Source organism: Actinia tenebrosa, unplaced genomic scaffold (assembly GCF_029948245.1).
Source record: "Actinia tenebrosa isolate PJP-AT-01 unplaced genomic scaffold, QUT_ActTen_1.0 PGA_scaffold3__52_contigs__length_22856419, whole genome shotgun sequence".
Taxonomy (NCBI): Eukaryota; Metazoa; Cnidaria; class Anthozoa; order Actiniaria; family Actiniidae; genus Actinia; species Actinia tenebrosa.
In genome coordinates this window covers 16,702,695-16,723,222 of record NW_028292580.1, presented here as the reverse complement: position 1 = coordinate 16,723,222, position 20,528 = coordinate 16,702,695, and the positions used below count along the sequence as shown (strand labels likewise).

Here is a 20,528-nt window from a genome sequence, read left to right as displayed (position 1 = left end):
GAGTCATTCCTTATCTGGCTGAACCAAAATTAGGAAGTAAATAACGCAAGATCGCAAACAATAATCTAATGAAATAGAGATCTAAAACACTTAGTTTTGCCAATTGAAAAAAAATTGTATTTACTATAAAAGTGGCCTGTAGTATTTTTCCCCTGTTTATTTCGACTCCTAAGAAAGTTGATAATCTGAGCAGAAAGATAGACATTTTAAATAGCTTTTAAGTAACGTCTTGATATATTTGCATTAGGTAAAACAGCTAAAAAAATAATTAAAACCGTAATTCAGTTCACTTTTTTATGTAATTCATTTAAAATTTCAGTTAAATTCCGATTCCAAATGTAGAGCCACCTTGTCTATGCCTCTTTATATCGTGTATATCCTTGGTGTGTCAGAACCTTAAAATTAAAGTATCCTGTAAACTGATCTTGCCAACTGCTCCCCCCCCCCCCCCCCCCTGACACACACACTCACCTTTCTTTTGATACAGCTTAGTGGTAATAGCACTCGCCTCCTACCAAGGCAACCAAGTTCGATTTTTGCCAGTCTTGGTGATGCATATGAGTAGAGTAAGTCGTTTGATGGTTCTTTCCTGTGCTTCGAGGGTCCTTTTCCAGGTTCTTCTGATTTCCTAATTCCACAAAAATCAAATCCTAAATTCCAATTTGGTCATGGAATATTTAAAAATTAAAATAGCCACTGGCTATTTTAAAAGTGCTACCCTCGTAACAACTAGCAAGTCTTTTTTATGTATTTTGACTTGTCAAAACCCAAGTGAAGACAAAAATTTGTGGACAATTAAAAAAAAACATTTAGTAGTGAAGTGAAATGGTCATTTTTACCAGACATTTGTTCAGTTTTCATATGAGAAAGAATTCAATTTCTGAGTGCTAAGGGATTTTATTGTTCTGCCATCTTATCTTACAGAACATGGCCACCGGCATGTGATGGTGCAAAACCTCTAAGTAACACACACTAGCTATTTGCAGCCAGGCTAAATCTTCCTACTAATGTCCCTGGGACAGCCATCTTCAAGGATTTTACAAATGTTCAAGAATTTTGGATAAACAGGTATTCTTATGATGCTGTTAGTTTTCAAGAAGAAATTCATTAATCTGCTCTTTTATTTCTTCTTCATTCATGTGCTTAGTCGTTGATTCAGTAACGAATGATGGTAGAACATCAAGTCCATCCTTCATATCCTTCAAAGTGAGATGGCAGCCATAGCAAAGCTCTCCCATTATCCTATCACTTTCTGTACTCGTTTTCTTTGCTGAATCATGTACACACTTCTGAGATCTGATACAATTGCAAACACCTTCATAACCTTTGGCAGCCATTTCTCTATCTTTTGCAACATTTCCTTGGCAGTTTTCTTCCAGATGGAGTTTATCAACTTCATTAGTGAGACTGTCTTCATCCAGCTGAGCTAAAGGCACCCCACACAACGAACAGTGATAAGCGGACTGATAGTTGTCTTTAAGGGTAAGTTTATCGCCAGTTCTAAAGATAGTATTAACTGTGAATGGAAATTGTGCTTGTAACCCACCAACAAATTCCTCTGTTAGCCTATCGATACTAGCATAACAGTCCGACTTTGTCGCTAACGTTGGAACACTAATGGTGTCTATACCTTGAAAGAAATTGAAAAGTGAAATCTCCTTAGCTACAAACTCTCGCATAGGTCTCAAAACGATTAAGTTTCCATGGCGACTGTCCACAAATCCAGTATCAAAGGGTAAAGCCTCTCCTCTTCCTTGTGATATATCAGAGAGAATCCTTACTGAAATTCTTGATGCACAGTCACCTACCATAACTTTTAGATAGCCTTCCCTCATTGCTACTTTAATTAATAACTGGAGTCTTAAAGATCTGAGGAGATCTTCTTTGGCTGTTAACGATGCAAGAGAATTAAAACAGCTTTTAAGCTTTGAACTGGTAGAACAAGATTCTTTTTCATTTTCAGTTGCTGCAAACTTCTCTTGGAAAATATCCTCTAAATTCGCCTGATAAAAGTCAAAGGCACCATTCTTAGCAACAAACTCTGAAACCTCTCGCTTGATCTTTGCTCTTTCTTGCTCATCTAAGTCAAGTAAGGCTCCCTCATCAATGAATAAAACACCAGGTTTAAACCTGAACTTCTTAGCTGTTTTTCCACTCAGTCCTTCATAGACTAACCTCAACATGGCCATAGAGCAAGGCCCACCAGAGATTGCCAATAAGACTTTTTCTTCGTGACGAATTACCCGGGCTTTCCCAATCGTGGCTCTAAATTTGTGCACGAAGTAAGTCATAAAACAGGCCTCACACAGCGGGTCGTTAAGTCGAACTACAACAACTGCTTGAGCTTTTAAACATTTCATACAAGTTCGTCCATCTTTGTCAACCTTTCCACGTGGAGGACGTTGTAATGGCAGATCATCTTCTTCAATGTTACACATCGTAAAATCACTTTTGATCTTTCTGGAGTAGACTTAGATATCCAAAGAATGATCCAGTGAAAAAATACCACATACAAATGGGACTTATTATGATATTTTGAATCGGAAAAATTAGTTCAAAGGAGAAATTGCATCACACTAGAAATTTTTAGTGATCGACTGTTGACCGTGGGAGATTGGTAACAGATCCATCCACAGGAAGCCCAATTTTAAAATCAACTTCAGCGAAATATTATCCAAAATTAAAAGGGGAGTACATATAATATGTTAAAAGAATATTTTATATGAAGGGATATCATCTGCGAAAAGGAACGTCAAGAACCTCTTACGAAGTGAGTTAAAAACAAACAAAAAAAGAGAAGAAATTACAAAGTAAAATTTACCGAAAAGAAAACTAATATTGAATTTAACTTTCTTATTTCTAAGTTTTTCTGTTAGATATGAAATGAAAGAAGAAAACAAACAAACAAACAAACAAATAAAACAAAAACAAAAAACAAAGGAAGACAAAGAAAAGAAGACACGTGAACAAAAATTACGTCATATTTTTAGGATAACAGCTGATAAGAGTATTACGGGCTCATACTCGATCATTTTGTTGCCAAGAACTTTCTTGAAAGAGTGAAGGCTAAAATTTCTGTAAATGATTTTGAATTAAATATTAAAAAACAATTTTTAATATGACAGAATCAATTCTAGTAAAGTCTTTTCGGATTTCTGCCGTTGTCTCTGCTTATTGGTAAGTAAAACTGCTTCAAATTTATAATTTTTTGAACCCGAGAACCTTCCATAAACTTCCACGTTGCAGATTTATCCAGATTTGAATATTCATAAATGTGACTCTTCTTGAACATCGATAATTTGCAAACTTAATTTAATTTTAATATCGATACACATGTTTTTTATCCTTTAATTAGGTGTATTTCTATTTCTTTGGTGTTCTTAAACAAGTATTTGCTCAGCAGTCCAGACTTGAAGGTAAATTAATATATCAACTTTTTGGTTGATTAATGAGGCGTCAGTGGTTAGCATAATACTTCAATTTACAGTTTCGTTCATTGACCACGAATAATAGTTAACTGCCACGTGGTTAGCTCAGTTGGTAAGAGCGTCGGTCTGTTGTGCGGGAGGTCGTGGTTCAAGCCTCTGCCAGTACAACACTCGGTGTTTTAAAATAACTGCCTCAAAGTTTGTAATTACATCTGCAAATGGTTAGACCTTCAAATCTTCTCGGACAAGGAGGCCCCTTCTGTCTTCACTATATAAGACTGTATAAGGCAGATGTAAAAGATCCACTGAAGACGCTGGTGACGACCATCTTCAGTGGCTATGCTAACCATGCTAATTGGGTTGCAAGGCCTGTTAGGTATTAAGCTGTCCACCCAGGAGTGGTAAACGCATTAGATTAGATTAGATTAGTTCAAGACAAGGCTGGAGTTGCAACGCATGATAAAACTGTTGTTTTGCTATGAGTGGAATTAAACTCCAACCTCAACATGAGACTTTTATTCATGGTCACTGAACGAAGCTGTAAAATGGAGGTCAATTAATAAATCAACTTTTTGGTTGTTGATTAATGAGGTGTCAGTGGTTAGCATGATACTTCATTTTACAGTTTCGGTCAGTGACCACGAATAATAGTTCCAAGCCAAGGCTGGAGTTGCAACGCATGATTAACTGTTGCTTTGCTATGGGCGGAAACTCCAACCTAAACATCAAACTATCATGATAAGAAGAGATAAACTAGCTACAAAAATAAAATGCCTCTGTTCTGGGTATTATGTCTAACTGCCACCTGGTTAGCTCAGTTAGTAAGAGTGTCGGTCTGTTGTGTGGGAGGTCATGGTTCAAGCCTCGGCCAGACCAACACTCAGGGTTTTAAGATAACTGAGGAGAAGGTGCTGCCTTTGTAATTACATCTGCAAATGGTAAGACCTTCAAGTCTTCTCGGACAAGGACTTTAAACCGTAGGCCCTGTCTCCCAACCCTTCCTAACCTACAGTAAATGGGTGACATAGAAGAACCAGTTGAATTATTTGTGTAAGAATAGGGGATTGTCTCCTGGTTCAACAGCCTATTCCAATTTGGAGGCATAATACTAACTTACTAACAAATCGCTCATGATTCTAAGCTGCATGGCTGCTAAAAGCGCCTTAATATGCAGCCCGTAAAGTCCTCCACTGTTCATAATTGTAAAGCGCATTGAGACAACTGTGAAATGCGCTATAGAAGCACCCCATTACTATTATTATTATTATTTAACTCTTACCTACTTGTTATATTAACTGTTGTTTTTCTAGCTGAATGCCCCTCTTTTCATCACCTGGTTTCAATGTGTGATCACTGTGGTCTGTTTATTTCTATTGAGTTTCCTTGGTGAAAAGTACCCATGGATTGACAAATTTCCAGATTTTATTATAGATCTGTCTGTTGCAAAACAGGTAAAATTGAATTTTGATTTTGGTTTATGATTTATGATTTTTTCTCATGAGGATCCCATGGACACCACAACTGCATATCCTATTACTATGGGCCCTGTAGTTCATTAAGGTGGCTTCCTAGTTTTGAACGTTGGATTTGAGTCCACGATGTGCGTGCACTCAAAAACCGCTGTAAAATCTACAAGATTTTATTGAAGAACCATACGCGTTTTGAGCTTCAACAGGGCAAAACCCTCAAATTTTGCACGGGCTCTGTATTTTTTATAGCTTATTTGAATAAATTCCTAAAAATCTAGGTTATATCAACATTTTAGAAAAAGTTAAATATTCTAACACATGAAAAAATGGATTGTTGTAGGGAATTTTGTTTGACTTTATGAGATTTTTTAAGAGCACTGAAACTACAAAATATGACAAATCAATGTATCTCTTTGTGTTTTTGTCGAAAATATCCACGTATTAGAATGATTGAATAGCCTTCATTGTGCAATCACATATGTTCGAATCGAATAATGAAATCTAGAATCCAAAAATAAAGTCATAAATGATCTCTATATGTTCACGCTTGAGGTGATTGGACTGTAAGTATTTTATATTATTAGTATTAATAATTAGTGCCAATGAATTTTTCTTTTTTTCTTGTATTTTAAGGTGCTTCCATTATCAGTTGTCTTTGTAGGAATGATCACTTTCAATAACCTATGTCTGAAGAATCTCGGAGTCTCTTTCTATAATGTTGGGAGGTCTCTCACTACTGTCTTCAATGTTGTAAGTAACTAGTATTTAACAACTATTCGCCAAAGCAAAGTAAATATCAGGAATATTTACCAAGACGCGAGTCTTCGAGTGGTGAGGTAAATATTCCCCGATATTCACTGAGGCTGAGGCAAGTAATTGTTTTAGTATAAATACACAGGTGATTCTTTCAAAAAAAAAGAAGGTAAAAGACATTTTTTTTCCAGTAACAGCAACAAAGCGGCTGGCTGCCATTTCGGACTATTGCTGAAGGTGACTATCGTCTGGTAGCGTGAGTTTTTCGACCAATCAGCGCGCGAGATTTTTAATAATCAGCTGTGTATTTTTACTAATATCATATAGACATTAGTATTTAACTGGGAAATATGCCACTCATATTTTTCATACCAACCACATCCAGGACCTCAGTGACATACAGTATTTTCCATATTCTCGCAGTGAAGATATCAATAAAAATAAATATTTAACAATCATTGCCAATAAAAGGTGAAGTGAATACCAGGAAATATTTGTAAACCAAGATGCAAGTTTTCGCATGGTGAGATAAATATTCCCTGATATTAACTGACCATTGAGGCGAATAAAAATTATTGTTTTAGTATTTTTAATGCAAGCGAATTATAATGATAACAGAGAAAAAGTTTTGTTTTGTTTTATCCAATTTTATAAATATCTCTGCATGCGGCACACATCAATAAACAAGCGTGTGCATGCATGTTGTATTCACCTGTAGGTGAACATAACGAACAGCGTAAGACGTAAATGGTGAACAATAAGCGTGCCAAATTTATCATATTCACTAGCTTGACTTGTAAAATTACAAATAAGTGTTAATGTCTTTTTTTCTGGTCTGGTATCTTTTTATCATGCATATTTCTGATGGGCTGTACAAGGGGGCAGTATTTTCTGTTTCTTACCATGCTTGATCCCGAGCCTGACAGTTCAGGCTATCCGTGCATGCATAGGACAATGGATTGTTAAACAGCAAAGCAATAAGCAAACAAGTTGCAAAAAGTAAATGGGAAAAAAATAAATTAATAAAGTTATTTACAGTCCTAAAGTTGGCCAGCATAGGGAAAAACTGTGCCCTCAGAAAACAGACCTCTACTGTGCCTCTTGGCTGGCTCTTTCGTCTATATTCAAAGCCTAGGGCGTAGTTTGCCGCTACCAATCTATACCACCTGGCCAGTAAATGATCTCAAATTTCTATATGTAATATATACAGTATGAGTGGCTGTGTTGTATCAGATATGCAAATTTGAGGCATAGGTGAGAGTTTGTATATCGGATACAACACGGACACAAACGTCTAGGTTAGTTCCTTTGTGTTTCACTAAATTTTTCAAAATTAAAGTGAATCTGGCCAAGAAAATCTAACTTAAAGTATGTGCAAATGAACACAATTGTGTATCAGATTTACAACACTCTTCATGGTCATGATTTATGTTGTGATTTCCTCATGAATTATTCATGAGTTTGACAATAATATTTGGAATTTTGTTAAATTTTGTTTTCTTTACACAGATTTGTACGTATACTATTCTTGGACAAATGACATCAAAGAAAGCCATAGTAGCTTGTTTAGTCATAATATGTGGTTTTCTACTTGGTGTTGATCAAGAAGGAACTTCATCGCATATATCCCACAGCGGTATACTATTTGGTATTCTTGCCAGTCTGTGTGTATCACTCAATGCCATTTACACCAAGAAAATCATCCCAGTTGTGGACAACAACATTTGGCGCCTTCAGCTCTACAATAACTTCAATGCGTGCTTTCTCTTCCTACCCCTTATGGCTATCTTAGGTGAATTTCAAGAAATTAAGACATTCTCTATGATTGGATCTGGATATTTTTGGTTAATAATGTCTTTGGGAGGCATATTTGGTATTTCTATTGGTTACATCACAGGACTACAGATCAAAGTCACCAGCCCTCTAACGCACAACATCAGTGGGACGGCCAAAGCATGCGTTCAGACAATCATTTCTGTTAGCTATTTCGATGAGGTGAAGACCGCACTGTGGTGGATGAGTAACTTGTTTGTACTTGGAGGATCGTTTGCGTATGCTTATGTTCGTCACACTGAGATGAAAGCTAGCCATGCTGAAGAGAAGAAAAGCACAATTAAAGGTGAGGAAGAACTTGAGGCAGGTACTCCGTTAGTCAGTGATGATAAAATTTCTAAGGCCTGAACGAGTCCAGCACTCAATATAATGGCCATCGGACAATGCCCGGCCAAAAAATTCGAACTTTTTCACATCAAATCTTTGCCTTGTCGGTCATTTGGACTAGACACTAAGCTAGAAATGAAGTATGATCGAGCTAAAACTAATTTGGTCAGTCATCATGAATAGCAGCTAACCGTTCATTATAATCTTAAGCCTGAAGTCTCAAAAGAGAGGAAGGGCTTGCATTTGTTTCTTGGTGTGCAAGGTGCACTTTTTGGTCTTTGTTTCTGCGTTGATTAGAAACATTTTGATAAGTACATAATTTTGTATACAGTATATCGTCATTTTCAAGACAATTTATTTTCCACCGACAGTTTTGTTATCAAATTTGTATGATGGAATTTTAATAACTTTTTCTCATAGTGACAGTACACCATAGTATTCACGTACTAATTAGTATGTGTGATAAACTTTCTTTTAACTCGTTAGCTATCTCATTTCATGGCAGTGGGTGCATGACGCTTCCACACCTTCTAACAGACACGCAAACACTGCTTCAAAAAGTGCAGTATACATATACCATGATCATGGAAATCCATCGTGAAAAGTAGTACTTGTATTACAGTAGGAATCAAATCGGGGGGGGGGGGGGGGGGGGGATCCATGCACATTCTAGCACATTGTTAAACCTACTGCTAATAATTAACGATTATTAACTATATCTCTGTTTAGTTGGGGGGGGGGGGGGGGGGTCCATGCCCATTCTAGCACATTGTTAAGCCCACTAATAATGATTTATAATAAATAATAATTAATAATTATATCTTGGTTTAATGTAGATAATTAAATCAGAGTAGTGTGTTTTCTGCAAAATAAGTCTAGCATTCAGTGATCCTTTTATAATAATAAACATGACAAATATTCCATCGTAATTATTCACCTTATTTGACCATATGCCATTTAGGAAAAAAATGATGGAAAATCATTGCCACCATGTTCATAACTATTTGCTTGCGCCAGTTCAAAACGCATTGAAAATTTGGTATTCCATTACCATTTTGTATTCTCTGCCTCATAGACCATAAATAGACTAGTGATGTTTGGGTTGTGAGAAAAGCTACATGTGGTTCGTTAGAAAAACTGCATAATGCTAACGAGCTACAGTTAGTACAACAGTCTTTCCGATGAACCAGATGTTGCTATTTTATTTATGGTCAATGAGACAAGACTACAGAATGATTGACAGCAGCAAAATGCCAAATTTTCAATGAAATTTGAGTACATGCCAAATGTCATAACAGATAGTGAGGGGTGTGTTCCATATAGAAGACAATGAATTCCAAATATTGACAAACTTGTGCAATATTAATAATGCTTATATACATTTATTAATTGGCAGAATTGACTATATTCATGCTTAATACTAAGTAGCAGCTATTATTGCCATTCAATGAAATGCATGCCCTAATCTAGCAGGCCAAATTACAAGAGTTCTTGAACTTTGGTCTATTTTAGAATGTTAATAAAATTACTTTAACCAACGTAGTAGTTAATTACACTGACGAAGGACTAACATGTACTCCCTTTATAATAAAGCATGCCGACAAGTGACATAAAAGAAGAGTGGAATTGCGAGTGCTTCTCGCACTTGATCTTCTAATATTAAGTTTCAGAAAATGTTCATACGCCACCCCCTCTTTCACGGAGGATTTTTTAAAGACCCACACCCCAGAAATTCCAATTTTCTTCCAACAACCTCAGTCTGTGATTTTGGTCTTTCTCTGGAAACCCCCCACCCCACGGTAATTCCAAAATCCTTCATCGAAGGGGGGGTAGGAAGTATGGACTAGATAATTTCTAAAACTACACAATCAGTGAAATGAAGTTTAAAATTGTGATGATTGATATATATCTCATTAAACATACTAATTGTGTCCTATTGTACATTGATTTTGGATCATCCCACATCAATGTGAGATGTTTGTTGACCAGGTTTCTGCCATTCGTTTATTATTTAAGTTTATTTTCCACTCCGCCTTTGAATTGTTACCTTCTGTGTGCACAATGTATGCTTGTGTCTGGTGTCATACCTTTACATCTAACTACAATTTCGCACTTTATACTAATGAAATCAACATAATAATTAACATTTGAATAAGTTTTTAAAAACTCCCATTTCTTGTTTTATCCACAATGTCATGTACAGTGTGCTTTTCTTTAACTTCAGTTTCTAAAATTTGTATACACACTTTGTTTGGGTCAGATGTTTGCATTGTAATAGTGAAATAAATAAATAATCATTCAACCAACATTAAAGTAAAATCTGTTTAAAAACTCCCATTTCATGTGTTTTATCCATAATATGCCACAGTCATATGCTTTGCTTTAAACTTCAGCTTCTTCTTAAAGGTTTTATATTTTTGGCATAAACATAAGATTAATCCTGCACATGGCTGTGTTTTTTTATTGCTTTTTAGGTCATCCAAATCATGATTCATAGCACCTGCACCTAAACAAGTCTACATCATAACATATGTAATGTTGTGTCTGTGCTGTCATCCATTTTAAACACTATATAATTAACTGTTACACTGTATTTTAAACATGATTAAATAAATGTCTTGTGTAAAAAATAAATATTTGCATTGAAAATACAACAGGGATTCCAATTTAGATAACAGTGAAAGGTGAAAATAAAATTGGGGGAAAATCAACTTAATTAATTTTTTTTTTTTTTGTATTTGATGTCAAGATTGTGGTTCCTCACTCTAATGCAAACACCAGCTAAGAAATCTATTAAAAAACATTTTTTTCATGCACACTTTTTTTCCCTATATAACTTCCCATTTCTTTCTTTTCCATACGTATTTATACACTTAAAGGGGAGGAAAGATCACATTAAGATCTATTTTGCAAACTTAACACACCAAATCTTAAAGTTGGTATTTTTACTTTTCACTTTTATCTAAATTGGGCTGCCTGTGGAAATCCTTTTTTTTTCTTTATTACATTGAATTAAAAATAGAATGAAAAAACTTTATTTATGCATAATTCCAATCTCTATTTACAATAATTCAATATGTAATCAATAGTAACTAGCAAAAAAAAATTTTTTTAATTCCTGTGGAAATACTTAAACATCTGACATACAACTGTTTCAGAAGAAATTATTGATAAAATAAATACTTCAAGCGCATAGCAGAAGTCGTCTTAAGCCACTGTCTTTGAATACAACTAGTATTTTTCTGTTATTTAATCATTATCGAACAGTGGTATTTCTTATTTAATAACACATTTTACTGATATGAGAATAAACGTGTTAATAAAATAATAATAATAATAATAATAATAATAAAATGCAATCACATTTTTTTATTGTAGATAAATTTATGAAACTAAATTTCTCACATCTCTGCAATATATATAGTAATTGCACAGCTTATATTTAAGAGAAAATTCCCAGCCAGAAAGAATTAACAAGTTTGTTTTGTTGATCGTATTATTAATGAATAAATAATTTATTAAAATAAAACAAATTTCACTTTACCAGGGGTAAGATAACATTTTGTCTAACATTAGGCTTTGTCGCAAAAACAAACCTGTTATCTAATGTACCATAATCAATTGGAATTTTAAGATATAAGGTTTTTGCAGCAAGAGAGGAAAACCAGAAAATCTAGCGGGAATCCCTTGAAGTAAAAAGAAAGATTTCATAGCATGGGTTTAAAAAAATGAGAAAATAAATAAATTTTAAAGAAAATTAAACATTTTAAGAGTACAAACCGCATGATTATTAATTTCGTAATAAAATAATAACTAACTTTAATTATTTGTTGCAAGATAAATTTGCTCTGTCTCAATGATATAATTGTGTTAAAAAGCATTGTAAAGGCTCACAATGGCATATCATACTTACTGCAATTCCCAGTCACACTCAACCAACTAGACCTAAATCACAAATGAAAAATCGAGTTTTGGTGGATGTCAATCATAAAGGGTTTCTTAAAAATGCTAATGATTCCAAGTCCAAATTTCAAACCCTTGACTGCAAAGCCATTGGTCATTTGACTTACCTGATCTTGAAGCACTCAAACCATAGCCAATACCGATAACTTTGCAGTCAAGCTTTTGAAATGTAGATCTGGAATCCTGTGACATTTTTGACAAAATATATCTAGAGCGAGAACTCCACAACGACAAGAAGCATGAGATATAAGGGCAACAGTGTTTGCAATGTTTGCCTACACATTCATGTGAGTATTCAAGTTAGTCGTTGTGGGGCCGAAGACCAATGGAAACGATACTAGCCCTTTTGATTGACGTCCTCCAAAATTACATCATACATTATGATTTTTAACATTATCTTCACTAGCTGGATTATTTTTCAGTTTTTTTCCACTTATAAGACTGTGTCATTCTATAGACTAGAGTATCTTTTTTTGTTTATTTACCAATTTGTGCATGAGTCAGAGAAGATACATGAATTTGGATATGACTCAAGCAAATAATCTTATTCTTCAGTGTCGATTGATCTGAAAAATTTATGCAAAATCACTACACACAGTACGTAAAGAGGTGTTACTAATAATTGAAGTTTATCTTTAATTCAGGCCTGTGCCATCAGGTGATGGCAGCCATGAGGTGGCATGACAATAGTCTTTTTTTCTCCTGGGAAAAATGAATTGTTTTTCATGTAAAGCAGATTAGACCAGAATCAATTGTTCCTGCCTCCTGTCATGGGTGCCATCACGTGTGGGTGCAGAGCCTCTAGTAATATATATACTATGCTATCACTCTAGCTATTTTTGAGCTTTATTTGGTATTGTTTTTCTATGCTAATGTGCTTGAAATTCCTTCATATTCCAGCTGTATAAGGATTGATGGCACAAGAGATGTATTATATTATATTCACAAAAGACACTTGAATATTATTGTTAGAATTATTTCTCAGAATTAACCATATTTAATGTCTGGCTTTTATTGACTGGCAATAATAACTATGTTAAAACTATTTAATAAATGTAGATATAAACAGTTGACAAGATGTAAATTATATTGAGGCAAGTTACTAGAGTGCAAACAATTAATCCGTGAAACACTAATTACTAAATAGTACAAAATAGTGCTAATTAAACAATAGAAAACAATGGAATTTGCATGAAATTGTGCTATTTAGTATTACTAAAGTTTCACGGTTATATTGTTTGCACTCTATAGTTAAATACTTTTAAGTGTTTTACAGACATGGCTTGCTAATAAGAGGGACTGGATGATGGGTGAGGAACAAAATGACATTGAACTAATTTTAATCCTGATTAAATTAGGACCCAGTATTTACATAAGTAGGTTTTTTGTGTTTTTACACATTTCCAACTACATTGGGGTTCTGGATTTGTGGAACCTCTAGAATTTTAGCTTTCCAAACTGATTAAAGTTATTTGAAATTCCCTCACCACCCACGGCACCCTCTTTAAAAAGGTCATAAATGGTTCCATAGCACTGTGGGAGTTTTGGTGATTATAATGCCCATGGAATTAGCAGGGCTGATAGAAAAAAAAACAAAACAAAACAACAAAAAAAACAGCCAGTTATAACGGACAATGTCCAGCCAGAATTTGATTTTGTCCAGTCAAATCAATGATTTGCTGGTTATTTCGAAAAGTAATGTTGCTGCAGTTTTTGATATTCTGAGAACACAGACATTTCAAGGGCTTGTTGTAAAATTGGTTTTTTCACTGTCACCAGTCAAGAACATAAAAGGTGCAGACTGAGTATTTCATATTGGTGGGAGAAAAAAAAATTCAGTGTGCAGCTTAAGCTACCTTAAATAGTTCACATATCAAAAACTGCTGTAACAGTGAGCCAAAAAAGAGCAGGGTATCCAGTGAATTACCAGCAGTTATTCTTATCCCTGCCTGTTAATACTAAATAGTTATTATAAAATAACAGTTATAAATCTTGCATTCTGATTGGTTGGGAGTGCGTGCTTTATGAGAGCACACAGCACGCACATGCCCATTGCATTTTATAAAACAAATAAAAAACTTGCTTGCTGTGCAGTGTGGAGTCATAAAGCACTTGGGGATTGGCAGAACACTCAAGTAGTGTACAAAGTGTAAATGGATGTGAATGATATTATGGTGTGTAATACTTTAATTGAGTGTAAATAAAATGTTTTTGTGCACTAAATAATAAATATAAAATCTTGAAATCTTTACAAGTAATGTTTGTTAAGAATGATTAAACAGTTAATGGTTTGAACCCAGATGTTGAAGTTTGGACTGGACTCTGAAAGATGACTTCCACTTAGGTTGTCAAAACGTCAGTCACCACCAACAACAGTCTTTCTCAAGACTGCACTCACCTGGACAATCACATTTCGCACCAAATGATTAAGCAGGTTGTCTCAAGGACCCAAAAACACCCCACAAGGGCGGATCCAGCAAAATTTTAAGGGGGGCTAATTGAATTTAGGGGGGAGCTAATTGAGTTTCTTCCTTCAACACAATGGAAAACAATATAAAAAAGCATCGTTTTTTTTTCTGCTGAAGGGGGAGGGGGGGCTTCAGCCCCCCCCCCCCCCCCCCCCCCCCCCAGATCTGCCCTTGCCCCAGCCCTAGCTGAGAATTGTTTGAATGTTACTATTTTTATAGAAATGAATATTATTAATTATCCAAAAAAAAAAAAAAAAATCTATATTTATTGCAAGATTACCACTGTTCTCGCTTCAATGCACAGGCACAGTTACCTTTCAGGATGCAAGGGTACTGTGGAGGGGTCTACATGCACCACAGGCATATAAATAGTTTTTTCCCCATCCTCTCCCCTACCATTCCGGTAACAATTATCTTTTTCACTACCATACAAAATTTCACAATGCTTGAAACAAAAAACAACAACAAAAAAATCATAATAAAAACAGAAAACAGTTTTAATTAATTGACAACAATTTATTACATAAAAATATGTACTTTTATGTGCATTTGTACTATTATGCGGGGGGGAGGGATGGAAATGGAAAAAAGACCCCACTCTGTTCCTACGCTAGTGCTCCCTCAGCTCCATAAAAATCAGCTAATTAAATCAAAGTCGGGGAATCCCCTTTTTCATTGCGTTTTTATTTGAAAGTACGAATTTAAGAATTTGTACTAGTACGAATCTAAGAATTTGACATAACGTATAAAAGATACAAGTCCACACTTGTAGCCCAATCTGTGATCAAAACAAAACGGAGAAAGTGCACACGCGCGTTAGTAAACCCACGGGAGTAGGGTAAGGCGAAAGTTCAACTCCATCCCGTTTCTAAAAATAGCCCAACGGGACGTGATATTAAGTGGTTCCCCTCTTTTTTATTTATTTATTTATTACTTTTTTTCCCCAAATGTTAATTATTAATCTTATTTATGCTCTCGAACAAATAGAATTAAGAGCCTGGGATGACGTCATGTGAAAAACATCCATGACGTCATCCCAGGCTTTTAATAGTTATTTGTTCGAGAGAGCATAGTATAAACCTTCACTATAACTTATAGTGAAGGTTTATACTATGCTCTCTCGAACAAATAACTAGTAAAGACGCAAAATTTAAATAAAGAAATATTTCACCATTCAACTATTCACTTTATGTAGAACAAATATTAAAAGCATTGTATCAGGATTGAGGGTGCACTAGAGAGTTCAAATTTGGGACTCTGGGTTTCGTGACAGAAAATACCAACATAAAAAATTCCATGCGTAGTTGAGTGCGGCGAACCTTTTCATCGTATGGGTCAGTGGTGTAAAGTAATCCCTGCCATGCGTGACATTTGTTTGTCTTGCGAAATAAAAATGACTATTGCGTAATGTCGATGATAGGGGACTGGATCCCAATAGAATTATTGCGCAAGACGTTGACATTACAAAGCGTTTTGTTTAGCGATCGTTCGAACGATTGATCGAGGGCTGAAGTTGGATCGGGGTTTTACAGCTTTTTTTCCTACGAAAAGGCATACGGAGCTTTTATCATGCCGTACACACACGAAGAAACGCAAGAAATGGAGGGGAGTCCAAATGCAAATACAACGAAATTGGACAAAAACAGTTTGCCTAAAGAAGAATACGTGAAGAAGAGAGAACGAAACAACATAGCTGTTCGAAAAAGTCGAAGAAAAGCTAAAGAAAAAATCGAGGAAACAAAACAAAGAGTCAACGCTTTATCCAAAGAAAACGAAGACCTTCGAAATAAAGTTGCACTTTTACAAAAAGAACTGAATGTTTTACGCTCACTATTCGCCAATGGTGAGGTTTCGAACAACATTCCTAATGGTGTGAATGTGGTATTTACGAACTCTCCTGGTCAGTGTCCCAATATTGTAGTAAAAACTGAAGTTCCTGACGAAGAAGATTGCAGTTAATCGACAGAAATACGTAGTTTTATATATATTATCTATGACACTATATCGTGAAAGTGGACTTGGAAGTGAACTTGTTGGACAGTATGAAGCTATTGCGAAACATTTGACTGATCCATGTCACTATAAAAAGCTAGAGAGTTTTGGAATAACGTTTGTAAATCGTTAGATTTGCTCGAGGTTTGATTCAAACTCTATCTTACTTAGCTTATAAGTATCTTTATTGCAGAAATATCTCATGAATGTCTTAGACACATTTTTCTGGAAAAAAAGTGTTTGTAGGAATTTTAAAGAAAATATCAGTCATCAATACAGTAGTAATTTGACACTGGTGTTTTAGTACCCTGCAGAATCTTACCTCCTCTCCTTTCCTTCCCTCGCCTGTAAAGGAGGTAAAAGGAGACTATTGTATAGAACGAGACTGGAGAAAAGGAGACTGCTTGCAGGGTAGTGTTTTATGGGCCTACTAATATTTGAAAAGCTAACAAAATATTAGTGAATGAATATTAATATTCATTATGATGTAAGCTTATGTATATATTTATTATAATAAAAACAGCCTGGTTTTTAATTAGATATGGCAGTTGATTCTATGAAAAAACATGGTTCCCTTATATATTTAGGAGTGGGGGTTGTTACATAACATCACTAGATTTATTCTAGCTCTTTGTTCAATCTTGGTTGAAATTTCAAGGAAGGAGGGCTTAGGGGATTTTTGAATTCAACTAACACATTTCTTGGAAACGTGAAAAGCGAAAACTATCTCCTATACAAGAGGAGGTGCAGCTCAGTTGGTTAGTGTGTGGCCTTTAGGGCTAGAAGTCAACAATTTGATCCTCATGATTTCCACGTATTTCAACTTCTTCTGTTCTGTGTAGCTTTGAATTTAAATACCCGTAAGCCTTATATTCTAAGAATAAAGTGCACACCTTTGGAGCACTTCCCCTGGCTTGGTGAATTGGCAACCACCCCCTGCTTCATTGAAGCAAAAAATTAGTTTTACCTTTAACCAAAACTTTTTACTTGCAGAATCTTCATTTTAAATTATAGACACATACTTCACCTTCATCTTCATTCAGATGACTTGATAAACCACCTGAAGTCTAATAAATTGTGAAGGGGGTAACGATATAAAAAATTCTTGACTGTGGTTTCCATATACTGCGAACTCTGTAGTTGAAAGCTGTACACTAAAATTATATTTTTCTCTGCTGTCACAGTCAAAATAATCAGTCTGTACCTTTTATATTCTAGTCTCCCTCGCACCCGTTTTTAGTGTCGGTTGTCACTAAAAACGGATGCGAGGGAGACTATTTATATTCTTGACTGGCGGCAGTGAAAAACTAATTTCAGAACTAGCCATTGAAATGTCCGAGATTGCAGAATATCAAAAATCACGGTAAATATATATTTCTTAATTTTAGTTGAGCCTGGCATGATAGAGTGAAGTCATTAAACCCGTGAAATAGATATAAGACTAATACACAGTAGTAGACCTTAATTCGATTGTTTTCTTTTGTGTCTATTTGACTATTACACGTTGACTAATAATTTTTATTTCACGGGTTAAATGCCTTCACTCTATTGAACTATTGAAGAGTGCAGTATGTGGAACTATGGCAGTTTAGACTTGGGAGCAGTATTTCTTTAGTAAAGATGAGATGCAGCACACCATTGAAGAATTATATTTAGCAAAAAAAATATTCCAAGTGAAGAAAAATCATTATATTGCAATTTTACATTCATTTTTAGCCTGTGTAGTGGCCCAATTCCTCCACAAAATCGAACTGGTTTATAGGTACAGTATTTAAAAAGCATCATTATTTTACTCATGGTTTACATGAAAGCTATTTAAAATTTTTATTTTCAAAATGGCCAGCATTTAGTATTGCTAGTTACAACAAAAACAAATACCTTACCTGACGTCATCATCATTAACATATTGGAAGTATAAACCAATAATGCAATAAAATTTTCATCAAGAAATGGCATAACTAAATTTTGGTAGGAAAACAAACCTCCCCTTCCAAGGTCCTAGTGACAGACCTGTATATCACATATGTATCATGACAACTCCAGGTTATATTAAATATAAATTTTGACATATATCTTTTTTACTTGCAAAATTTATTTTAATTTTTACATTTCAAAGCTAATTTAATTTTCTTGTTCATATTTCATTAGCTTATAGTTATTTGAAGCTTGATTTATAATTTTTTTCCCATGAAAAAGCTTCTCTAAATTGACTCATGCAATGTCTCCACTATAAAACCTTTGATGAATAATCAACATGCACAAGAAATAAATGATTATTTACAATAACCTTAACTTTATATCCATATCTATATTTTTTCAATTGTATAGCTAAGTTTAAAGATTGTTGCTTTCTGATTGGTCACTATCATCGATAACAGCACAGATTATGATTGCATCATCAACAAGTGTGTATTGATTGTTCATTGATTTTAAATATTGTTTTCACTTTTTTATTTCATTTTACATATTATAATCTGTACTCTTATTAATAAAAGACAGTACCATTATACTTCTGTAAGATAAAACAAGATATTATTATCTTACTAAATATGCTTCAGTCTATTCAAGAAAATTTATAACTATATATCATTCGATATGTTTGCTATATTAGCTGGTTTTGTCAGGCTTCTTTAGAAACTTATTCTTGGTTTGCAATCAATCCCAAGAGAGCACAATAACAAAAGGGATGTCCACCACGTTGAAAGATATAACAAAATAATTCATTGAAAAATCTTTTGTCAAATTCTTCCAACATGGCAGCTATGACATCTATTGCAAACGAAGAATAAGGAAGCTAACTATCAGAGGAGACTTTCAATCAAATATTTGGTATATCTGCCTTTATAAGTTACTTTCTGGCTTCTTGCAACACTTGTTTTTTAAGTGCATACTTTGTGCTTGGTATGGCAATGAAGGAGTTGACCATTTTATGGTTCAAATAATGAGTGATGTGATAAAATCAAAGAGGAATATCTCATCTACAACACTCCAAAATCACATTCAAAAAAATTCTTCATCTTGGTTAGTATCTTCTGAACAATTTGGCAGTGTATCAATAGCTTATCTACAGCATTCTCCAAAATCATATTCAAAACTCTCTTCAGCTTGGTTATCTTCTGAACAATTTGGTAGAGTACCCCATAACATAAGGTTATCACCTAATCAAATATAGACAAAAATATATTAGCAAAGTATAGAAAAGTATCATTGCATGATCTAAAGTAGTGATGATCTAAAAGTTGCGCAAATTTAAAATTAAAATCAATTTTTATTTGATCTTAGGCACGAAAAACAAAAACTCATAAAATTTTAAATAAAATGAAAATGCACGTGCTGGACAGCACAAAGAGCTGACAGACTATTCTTATCAATATTCAAATGTCTTGGCAAAATCGAATACATTTTCTAGAAAATTTATTTTCTATTCAAAACAAAGATTTTTTACCTGCTTTGTCGAGTCTTTCCACAGCATATGTCGCACAGGAATGAAACATCCAAAAATGACCGTTATTACAGCTCCTTACACAAGATGAACACGGTACAGTTACATGATAGCCGACTATATTGCCACTACGAGAAGAAAGAAAACAAAAAAGTTACAAATTCCGTTCAAAAGCCAAAGGGTTTTAAAGTCCACGAACACAACTTACCAGCCAAGGCACGCTACATCTTTTATTTTACAATCACAATTTTTAGTACGATAATCCGAGCCAACCAACTGAATTGCCCTAAAAAGGTAAAGAAAAGGTTAAAATTATTGTAAGACAGATTTCTTTTAAAGAAAGTGGAAGTCTTCCAAGAGATTCTTCGAGAAAGAAGTGTGTCTTTACCCTTCAGGAGGCATATCGGTCGAGTACAACTCAACGTTTTTATCAGCGAGTAAAAGAGCTTTCATTCCTCTGTTACACAGAAGTCTTTCGCAGTAAGTACATTCTAACTTCACTACGGTCTTTGTGTGGAAAGCTGGATGCAGTCTTCGTGGCATTTTGAGGTGTTTTTTGAAGCAAAATAATGCCTTTCTTCCTGCAGCAATCGTCTTTCAGCAATGACGACGAAACTGTAACCGTAACTCTGATGGTTTTAAAGTCCGTTACTTCTCGGCTTCTCATTGGCTGTTTCTTAGCAACGGTCATGCCCGAAGTCGGGGTTTAAACTTCGCTATTGTGATCAGCTGAATGTCTAGAATATGTTTTTAACTAAGAGAGAAGATAGATGTTTTGAATTTTCCTTGCTTAAAATCTTAATTATTTTTTAACTACTAATTAAAACATGTCATTCTTTCATTTAATTTCTTT

The 20,528-nt window shown here is 34.6% G+C and overlaps 4 protein-coding genes across 6 annotated transcripts; 2 read left to right on the top strand and 2 right to left on the bottom strand.

The window, feature by feature from the left end:
- Positions 1 to 877: 877 nt before the first annotated feature.
- On the bottom strand, positions 878 to 2,583 carry LOC116293326 (cytoplasmic tRNA 2-thiolation protein 2-A-like). Its single transcript, XM_031700743.2, has one exon. The coding sequence runs from the start codon at positions 2,436 to 2,438 to the stop codon at positions 1,086 to 1,088; it is 1,353 nt and encodes a 450-aa protein (XP_031556603.2). The 5' UTR covers positions 2,439 to 2,583; the 3' UTR covers positions 878 to 1,085.
- A 428-nt stretch (positions 2,584 to 3,011) lies between these two features.
- On the top strand, positions 3,012 to 14,027 carry LOC116293327 (GDP-fucose transporter 1). 3 transcript variants are annotated; one of them, XM_031700746.2, is made up of 6 exons: positions 3,012 to 3,177; positions 3,356 to 3,416; positions 4,739 to 4,879; positions 5,531 to 5,647; positions 7,160 to 7,769; positions 12,674 to 14,027. In XM_031700746.2, exons 1-6 carry the CDS (start codon positions 3,119 to 3,121, stop codon positions 12,679 to 12,681), a joined length of 996 nt encoding a protein of 331 aa, XP_031556606.1. In that variant the 5' UTR covers positions 3,012 to 3,118; the 3' UTR covers positions 12,682 to 14,027. The 3 variants fall into 3 exon arrangements, with proteins under 3 accessions (XP_031556606.1, XP_031556605.1, XP_031556604.1); XM_031700745.2 differs by having other exon boundaries at positions 10,285 to 14,027; XM_031700744.2 differs by lacking the exon at positions 12,674 to 14,027 and having other exon boundaries at positions 7,160 to 8,447.
- Positions 14,028 to 15,667: 1,640 nt separating this feature from the next.
- On the top strand, positions 15,668 to 16,771 carry LOC116293328 (CCAAT/enhancer-binding protein gamma-like). Its single transcript, XM_031700747.2, has one exon. It carries the CDS (start codon positions 15,811 to 15,813, stop codon positions 16,198 to 16,200), a length of 390 nt encoding a protein of 129 aa, XP_031556607.1. The 5' UTR covers positions 15,668 to 15,810; the 3' UTR covers positions 16,201 to 16,771.
- A 1,261-nt stretch (positions 16,772 to 18,032) lies between these two features.
- LOC116293331 (protein FAM72A) lies at positions 18,033 to 20,298 on the bottom strand. Its single transcript, XM_031700749.2, has 4 exons — positions 20,064 to 20,298; positions 19,884 to 19,961; positions 19,679 to 19,803; positions 18,033 to 19,391 (listed from the first exon to the last, which is right to left on the bottom strand). Exons 1-4 carry the CDS (start codon positions 20,216 to 20,218, stop codon positions 19,294 to 19,296), a joined length of 456 nt encoding a protein of 151 aa, XP_031556609.1. The 5' UTR covers positions 20,219 to 20,298; the 3' UTR covers positions 18,033 to 19,293.
- Between the last annotated feature and the right edge of the window lie 230 nt (positions 20,299 to 20,528).